Source organism: Montipora foliosa, chromosome 7 (assembly GCF_036669935.1).
Source record: "Montipora foliosa isolate CH-2021 chromosome 7, ASM3666993v2, whole genome shotgun sequence".
Taxonomy (NCBI): domain Eukaryota; kingdom Metazoa; phylum Cnidaria; class Anthozoa; order Scleractinia; family Acroporidae; genus Montipora; species Montipora foliosa.
Genome location: NC_090875.1, coordinates 23,288,946 through 23,298,384, shown reverse-complemented (window position 1 = coordinate 23,298,384; position 9,439 = coordinate 23,288,946). Strand labels below are relative to the sequence as shown.

Here is a 9,439-nt window from a genome sequence, read left to right as displayed (position 1 = left end):
CTTTGAGGGTAGAGAAACTGAAGCGGAAATGCCGCAACTCAAATCGTTGAGGTAATTCTCGAATTTTCGTTTCAGTTCTTTAAGATCACAATTCATAAATTTGAGTCAGTTTGCTTATAACAATTGAACAACCTAGGTCTCATTTGCTGCGATATGAATGCCGTGGCGGACTTTTCCATCATCTGAAATCATGATCAACATGTGAAACTATAGCGTTTTTGTGCTTGTTGATCCCGACACGGTTCATAGCCAGATGTTGGCCTCTTTAAGCGCTTAAATGTAAGAACGTGGATTTTAATAAAAGTCAAAATAATGTAAGTTTTAACATTCTTAATTAATCAGTCCTTTCCCTCCTAGATTTTAACGCAAAACGATTTTACACATCAAACGGAGGCCGGTTTAGGGAATTATGGAAGCTTTTGTAAAAAATCCGACGTTTCTTATAAGAACAGCCGCTTAATAAGATTAAGGCTAGTTTTTGTAAGCCCCACAATGTATCTTTTTTTAACCTTTACCCAAACCAGAACCCTAAATAAACAGTCGTAGGTCGTCATGCAGTACCTTATTCGTAGTTATTTCCGCGGGGAAGTAAATTTCGCCTATAAAGCGGAAAGGCATATTTCGCGAGACTTAAATATCGCGATTTGACGAAAAGCTTATGTTGAAAGGAACTAAGTTCACGAAAACTGTCGAAATAATGACCTGCATTATCAAACAGTCAGTCTCAGTTCTTTACACCAAAGTTAAGGATACGAAGCAACGAAGATCATCCCTTGTGCAAGGGTATCGGAAATTCCACTCAAAGTTGAAATTTCGGAGGCCACGACAAGGAACCGAGAAGTAATTAACAAAGAAAAAGAGTTTTTTGTCACGAGTTACAAGGAGCCAGATAGGAATGGGTTATTTGACAACTTCACAAAGGATGTTTTACAGGACTACAACGAGATTGTATTAATTCAGGCGAAAAGAGGTGGAACTCCGAAAGTTGAATAGATAACATCAGGACAAATAATCTAAAGGGTTTCATAAAAGTGTTAAATTTCGCGTCGTCAAGCGTGTCCTTAGACTTAATTTTCTCGGTAGAACAGCAACAGCAACAGCGACAGCGAGTTGTATACTGTAGTTACACTGAAAAGGAATTCGACAAATTAAAGTATGAAAGCAAGAAATTAAATTACGCAGGTTGAACTTAAGTATGTAGTTGTCCGTTATGGATCACCTGTCGCTACAGTAAAATATTTCTTGTCTCTAATTAAGCTAAAATTACTCCATTTTACTTGACTTGGTTTTTTAAGTTGGGTAGTTTTTGGATTTTTTTGGCAAAAAGCAGAAACAAATCCAACGATTTGGAGACGATAGCCTCGTATAACCATCTCTTTGCTATAATTTGCAATGCAGAAATCCTGACAATCGAAGCTGTATTGATTGTCAATACGCTAGTATTTAATTTTATTCCGTTACGCAGCACATTACGCTTTCGATTGAGCATGGTTGCGTGTATTTGACCAAGGAAGTTAAAAGGGAAATATGGCTTTCTTCATCGCAGGGTTTACAAATCCAGCATTGGTTACTCTTGGACTTGTATTTTGCTCGGCCGTCGTGTTTGAAGTTAAAGCCAGCATTTTAGATCCAAGTTTAATATCACAGGAGTTGCGCTCCTTCGCTAACAATGCTCTTGGTGTGGACGAACTTCAAGTAAGATAAAAATGTTCATGAGCGTTCAGTGGAAACGTATTTCAGAGTTCCAGTGTGATAATGGCAACACAATTTAGTGTTGTTGTTTTTTACAGATTTTTCGAAGGAGAGCTTTATTTGCTTACTGTAGTCACGTCAAAACAATAAGCTCCGTTCTCCTTTTTATAAACGTGCTAGGTGCAAGGAGGAAAACACTACTCTAATGTCCTGGCCTTAAAGACGATTTTATACACGCAGTTTCAGGTCATTTATATCTACATTTGAGCAAGAAAGTGAAAATTGTGATCAAAGTCGTTATAAATTGCGCAAAAAATTATTTCCTGTTTGGACGGGCCCTAGCTTAGAGACCGATTAGCAACTTAAATTCAGTACTTAATTTTATTGTGACAAGTTGGTAATCCTTTCACCAGTATTAAGAAGACCGCGAGCTCGACTAACATTGGCCATCCGTTAAGTTTATTTTTAGGTGCGACATCTGGCTTCAGGTAGTATATCGAATAGTAGACAAAATTTAAAGCATTTTAGTGTCCGCCGAAAGAACAAATAACTTGAATTAATCTATCAATTATCATTCACCGTAAAACTGCCCTGGGGCATCAGGATGCAGAATCTTAACTGAGCAAAATTGAAAGCAATAGACGGAGGAGACCAAACTAAGACAACGTTAACAGAGATCTAATTCTCAAGTTCTCCAGAAACCTGTAGAAGGCCTAGAAGTATGGACGTACCCTCGCACGAGAGTCAATGAATGCTCGAGGAAGTTGTTTGTAACCGCAGCATTTAATTTGCAAGTTTAAATTCCTTGAAATCATGAGTCAGACGATTTTCAGTTACACGCAATCTTGTTATGTTTACCCTTCTTTTGATTCTCTTCAAATGAAAGATTCAATTGCGCTTCGTTAAATTTGAGTCAAATTGCATTTTGACTAAAAATAACTTCAGATCCGCATTTAATCCTTAAAGTAATTCATGTTTTATGCACGAGTCCTTTTCGCTCTGTTTCTGTGAAACTTAAATTAATCTTTGTTGAATTTAAGCCACAATGTGCTAGTTTGACCGAGCGAACTTGAACACCCGCAGAATCCTATTGATCAATAAATGAACTGAACCGCAAAAACAGTAAGAATTTTTAAACAGTACAAAAACTAAAAGAGCATAGCAGAATAAAAAGACGACTATGCTGTCTGAACTATCAATACTGAAGGCGCTGTTACACTTTGCAATTTTTAATAATAATAATGATAATGATAATGATAATAATAATAATAATAATAATAATAATAATAATATGTTTCATGCATGAGCGCATTTCAAATCTCAATGAGCATGCATCCACCTAGAAATTAATTGACAGTAAAAGGTAACTAAAACACGAAATAAGAAAAAAAAAAAAAAAAGGAAAATTAAAAATAGTTCTATGGTTCAAGGAAAAAACTTTCGCCAAACATGTTTTCAAGGTAGATTTAAAAGACGAAACCGAAACAGCACTTTTTAGAGCAATAAGAAGGGCATTCCATAATGTAGGTGCACAAAGGAACCGTTGGTCGCGGAATTCATTGTAAAAATAACAAAAAGCGATTTGGAGGATGCGGCAGGGTTCGTGGTGGTTGGTATTCTCGTTGCAGAGACGATAAATCTGTTGGAGAGAGACCATGAGGCGACCAGTGAAGTTTTTGGAGGGATGGTGTGATGTGTTCATGTCAATAGTATGTGGCAGTGTTTTGAATTCTTTGTAGTTTCTCAAGTTCCTGTTTTGGAAGACGGTCAGAAGATAGTACTTCACTGAGTAGTCTAGGCGTGAGATTACAAGTGCATGAACCAATAATTGGAGGTTTTCAGCCTTTGTTAGATGTTTACGAATGCGGCCTATAGAACTGATCGCTTTGGTACCCTTCTTGCAGATCTTGTATATGTGGTATGTTAGCGACAGGCTGTTATCGAAGATAACTCCAAGATCATCAACTCTCTCAGCAAGTTCAATATCGGTGTTATCGAAATGGAATTTTTCTACCATAGGCGTCTACTTCTTAGCATATTTTGTGTGTTCCATAGCATTATATCCTTTATACAGTTTCGAAGGGCACTTTAAGCTACGGTAATACGAGCAACAAAAATGTCCAACGTGTCTCGCAACATTTGCTGGGAAACTGGTGTTGGGAAGCTGTTGAAAACTGAGCGATGTTGCGCGTTTTGCATCCCACGCACAACCTGTGTTGCAAGTTGCTGCAGCTTGTTTCAGACTGAAAGTAGAATGGATCTTTACTTTCTGCAACACGCTGAAGCAACTTGGAACATTTTTTTTGTTGCGAGACAGGTTGTGCGTGGGATGTTAAACGCGCAACATCGCGCAGTTTTCCACTAGTTTCGCGGCAATGTTGCGAGACAAGTTAGACTTTTTTGTTGCTCGTATTACCAAAGCTTTGTCTCGACACTGACGTTGCGAAATAAGTTGCACGAAACATTACTCATGCAATGTAACATACTTGCAAGGGCCAAAAACATTGCCACGGAAACAAGTAGTGCAGAAACCGGAGAGCATAATCATAGAGTTCTACCTTCCACAAGGCTTCACCCAACGTTGCAACGAATTTTTAAAGCATTTGTAACCGCGCCTTTACGGCTCACCGTATTTCTTTAGAAGACAGTTTTCGATTCAAAGTAAGGTAACGGTATTTGTCAATATTCTTACATTCTGAATTGTTTTCTTTCGTTTTGAAATACAAATTGCAGAGAAAGCACAGCCAAATAAAAAGTACAGAGCACCTCCCACCTCTGCGGTAGTAAGTGGGCTGAGTTCAAGTCTAAATTGTACTCAGCAAGGACCAATATACGAGGGTTTTTCTCCGGGTACGCCGGTCTTCCTCGGGGTAGGGAAGCCCCATAAGTCTTCCTCCGGTTTTCCTCGAGATTCTTTTCAGGTAGCTCGGGGATGGGTCTCCCACCCGTTCCCTATAAAATTGCGAAAAAATAAAAAATCAAAATTAAAACTGTGACGCTTAGGTGGATTCCCTGGGATTTCTAGGACTACAAATCACTCTTAATTCTAACAGGTATCTTAATAGTTTATTGTTTTGTTAATTGCAGGAATATTTCAATAGACTTAGCTATGATACACGAAACATCGATGGTGCAAAGCTCACCGAGGAGCTCGCTCTGAAGATGCAAGAAAAGTTCACAACACGTTTTGATGTTGCAAGACGATTAAGAAACGCTGTCGAGGCTTCCTACCTTCAGACCCCAAGTACAGCTACAGCAAAGCAGTGTTGTGAGATAGATAAATCAACTTTGATATACGATGAAAGATTTCGAACAAAAGTTGATCTAAACAACGTCTGCTTAAAAATCTCGGGTAGCGCTCCACCAGACCCGATACACTTGGATTCCGGGGCAATTTTAAAGGAAGCAAAGAACATTTTAAAAGAGTATTCTTTTATAAAATGGCAGTACTTTGGTTCCGAGAAGGGTGTGATGACCAATTTTCCAGTTTTTAATGATTCTGAACCTTGCGACGGCTACGACCCGCGTTTCAGACCTTTCTATGTCGAAACCGCTATACCAGAAGCAAAAGATGTGCTGTTGGTGATTGATACAAGTCGTTCCATGGAAGGCAATATGAAGATCGCTAAAGAGGCTGCAAAAACGTTGTTGGACACCATAAATCCAAAGGATCAGGTAATCCGTATGGTATGAAAAATGAGAAGTGACGATCCTGTACATATGTGCATATATACTTTATTTCAGCTTGAATTTCACAGTAGCCCAATGGCTAATAGGGACAGATCTACGACGGCGACTTCAACGAAAACGTTACCTCAAAATATCACTTTGCTTTATCATAATACTTTCGCGGTTATTCTATCTCGTTCACTTCTTACAATTTGGGTGACGTATCCTAAAAATAAATTGGTACGAGCGGTTACAAAGTGAAAAAAATAGAGAATGTAAGATTCTCTGTTCCATGCTTAAAAGTCTCCGCTTACGAGCCAGAAGGCTCATCAGGTCGGCGCTTATCTCCGGTTTCTGTAGCATGAAGCGACTAGGAGTATTTGTACTCCCCCCTGGACGGGATGCTAGTCCATCGCAGGGTTACCCCCAGCATTACGCCGGTACCCATTTATACACCTGGGTGGAGAGAAGCACCGTGAGAGTAAAGTGTCTTGCCCAAGAACACAACACAATGTCCCCTGCCAGGCCCCGAACCCGGACCACTCGATCCGGAGTCGAGCGCACTAACCATGAGGCCACCGCGCCTCCCGTTCCGTTCCGTTTATCATAATACTTTCGCGGTTATTCTATCTCGTTCACTTCTTACAATTTGGGTGACGTATCCTAAAAATAAATTGGTACGAGCGGTTACAAAGTGGAAAAAAATAGAGAATGTAAGATTCTCTGTTCCATGCTTACGTTATCGTAAAAACCTCAAATTTGGTAATTTCACGTCGTCCTTGTGCAGAGTACCGCAAGAATTCGTCCTAAAATCCGTGCCCCGCGTGCAGCACGATTATTTATGCTCTTTTAACCAATGATATCATTGTTTTGCGCCGTTGTTGTTGTTGCCGTCCCCGTCGTAAAATCGTAAGCTTCCTAATACCTCCGAACATTACTACACAAAACAGATTGAACAGAAGAACAACAATAACAACAGCTTTAAAATCCCAACTAGCCAGGGGAAGTACAGTTGACAAGTTACAGCTGCAGCCGAGACGGTGAACCAGGGTCTTGAAGTCTGGATGTCCAGCTCTGACCAAAGCGCCCTGACCACTGGGCCTCATTGCCTCTGAAAAAAGCTTCGATGGATTGAGTAAATAACATAGACCTACCGATATTGATTTTCAATTTGAAGTTGAGTAAAGTCGAAAGATTCAAATAAACCGTAAGGGCAGCGTTGTTTGAAACCCGGCAGACAAGTGGTAGTCGACAGATTCGCTTTATAAGGATTGGTGGACTTCTCGTGCAACTATACCAAACTGAGGAGAAAAGGCAGATCCGAATTTCAGCAGGGCGAGCAGTCGCCTTCCACCGAGTTGACAGCGAGTTTGATTCTGTGACTCGGTGGCATATGCCGGTCGAGTTTATTGGTTCTCTTCTCCAGTTGCTTAGGTTTTCCTCACAAAACCAACATTCAACATTATTTGCATCTCACATAATTTCATTTGATTTGATGCACAGTTTCTGCAATAGACAAGTTCCTAGAAATCTCTGGAATGAAATGAACCTCTCGGGGTGCAGGGATGGCGCAGTGGTGAGAGCACTCAGTCGCCTCCCACCAATGTGGCTGGGGTTCGATTCCCAGACTCGGCGTCATCTGTGGGTTGAGGTTGTTGGTTCTCTATTCTGCACCGAGATGTGTTTCTCCAGGTACTCCCGGGTTTCCCCTCTCCTCAAAAACAAACAATCAATTGTTAATTTCAGTTTACGATGTCTCCAATTAGTGCTCCACTGCTAGCGCTAGAGCGACGAGACACTTAATTAAACAAAGTTCAATGATTTCCTTACTTTTTCTTTCCCTTCTACGATGGCCGTCAGCCCCCACAAACGACTGGAACAACCCAAGATTCACTGGGAATTAACCCAGTATTGGCAAAATAGTCTATTATCCAAGATCTGGTGTTCTGTTACTTGAATAAAATGATTCTTTTTCTTTTAAATGAGGAGAATTTACAAGCAAAATAAATCTTTGCATTCGCTGGGTTTCCCTGACTGAAACATTCATTAATAAGATGTACTCGCGGTTAGGCATTAACAATCCATTTCAAATTTGATTGTTCTGATCAGCTGATCAGCTCTTCGCCAAAGCGAAAACATGACGGAATGACGTCACCCGATGACGTTATCATTGCGGATTGAAGGGCAAGATCTGGGAAACTGCTGAACAATTAACAGTAATCCTTAAAAAACTTCAGTTCAAAAGCTGTTAATTTCTTCAGCTCAGAAGCTCTGTTTTATTTCTTAGATTGGGGTTGTGTCCTTCAATGACGAGGCCTCGACCTACACTGGCAGTGGAGTGAGTCCATGCTACAGTCAGCAGTTAGCTCTAGCAGTTCCCACAAATATCGATGCTTTTAAAGCTTATGTCGAAAGTCTTACCGGAGAAGGTAAGTCAATGAAAAGAACGTTCAAAACAAGTTTCAAGTGAGCTGTTGATTATCTTCAAGCCAATGTTTTTTCACGGGATAAAGAAAAATCCCGAAAAGAAATGTCCTCATTGAAGTTATCAGGGAGAGCTCGATGACACCAGAAAATATTTCTTTGTTAAAAGACTTAAATCTTCCGTCAGGTGTTAAAAATGTCATGCTTTTTGAAATGTGTCTCACGCCTTTCATGTTTAGGTGTCTGTGTCTTCCCTAATATTTGAGAAAGATGTCTCTTCCTTATGTGCTCGAGTGAAAGAGAAAAATGCAATTATTGTGCTCCATATTTATGAGAGAAATATTTATTTTGGCAAGCCGCCTTTCCTCGGCAGTTACAAAACACAGGTCACAGGTCATTGTTTTACCAATACAGAAAGAATCCTAAACATTCATTAATGCTAACCTTAGGCCTAATTAGGCCTAAACAAACGTTTTTAGCCTAATGTTAGCATTTGTTAACGGTTAGGGTTGTTTCTCTATCGGTAAAACAATGACCTGTGATTTGTGACCTGTGACTTTTGACCTGTGTTTTGTACCTTCTCGCGTTCCTGTTTTATTCAGAAGAATTGCCTCATGGGAGAACTGATTTGTGTAGGTGTTTGCATGTTAATTGCGCTATCGTTGTCATGTTAGATAACACACAAAAAACATTACAGAAGAGTCCGTTACCTTAGAGTAAGAATCTGGTATCATGTTTGTCCCCATCACGGTCAGAAAAGTTCTATTTTTAGATTAGGTTTCCTCCAAGAAATGTTTTCATCACGTTGAACAACTGCATGAATGACGTAATGCAACCTGATTGGTCAAATGTGTAGAGCCTTGATGTACCAAATCGACTAACTCAATGTTGTACCCAATTAGCCACTATCAAAAATGTCATGATACTCTTTGGCCCTCCAAAATTTTGCATTAAGTATTATTTTTATTTTCTCTTGGGACTTACAATCTCCCGCGGTCAATATTGTCATTATTTGTATTTGCATTGTAATGCACTATTTACATTTAAATGAAAAAGTAAAGTAAAGTGGTGCATTTATGTAGCGCCTTTATCACAAACGTCTCAAAGGCGCTTTACAATGATCAATTTACCCCCAGCGGACTGGAAGCATATACAAGCGCAAATGGTAGCCACTTCTAAGCAGTCCATGCATGCTGGTGCTCATTTTACCGACCTCGGAATGATGGAAAGCTGAGTGAACTTTAGCGGGAAAGAAGGTCGCCAAATATTCCACTCTCGGCAGAACCGGGAATGGAACCCGGGATCTAAGGGTTGGAAGGCAGAGATCTTACCACTGCGCCAACCCCCTCCTCCAAATGATACGGATATACTTGGAACAAAACGTTTTATTCCTAAAGGGTTTGAATTGAGTATGTTTATTTTCCCGAAAAACTGTTATTTGGTTTAAAAATAGATGCTTTTCTGACGCTGATGGAGACTGGGGCCAATTTGGGTAAATCTTTCTCTTGCGTGATGGACTCTTGTTACTCATTATTTCATTTTGGTTGCCATAGTGATCTTTGCTTCCAGAGGACGGTGGTAAGGCATTTTTTAATTTGACACCATAATGATTGAGATCAGAGGTTGTCATGGTTTCGAAGCAAGCTCGGCTTGT

At 40.0% G+C, this 9,439-nt stretch overlaps 1 protein-coding gene across 1 annotated transcript in view; it reads left to right on the top strand.

Annotated features, from left to right (window-relative positions):
• The first annotated feature begins 1,481 nt into the window (after positions 1 to 1,481).
• The window catches only part of LOC138011418 (VWFA and cache domain-containing protein 1-like), a 29,720-nt gene continuing 21,762 nt past the window's right edge, over positions 1,482 to 9,439 (top strand). Inside the window, exons 1-3 of the mRNA XM_068858400.1 lie at positions 1,482 to 1,695; positions 4,780 to 5,367; positions 7,649 to 7,790. Coding sequence (XP_068714501.1) covers positions 1,528 to 1,695; positions 4,780 to 5,367; positions 7,649 to 7,790 — 898 coding nt within the window. The 5' untranslated portion in view covers positions 1,482 to 1,527. The remainder of the gene's footprint in view (positions 1,696 to 4,779; positions 5,368 to 7,648; positions 7,791 to 9,439) is intronic.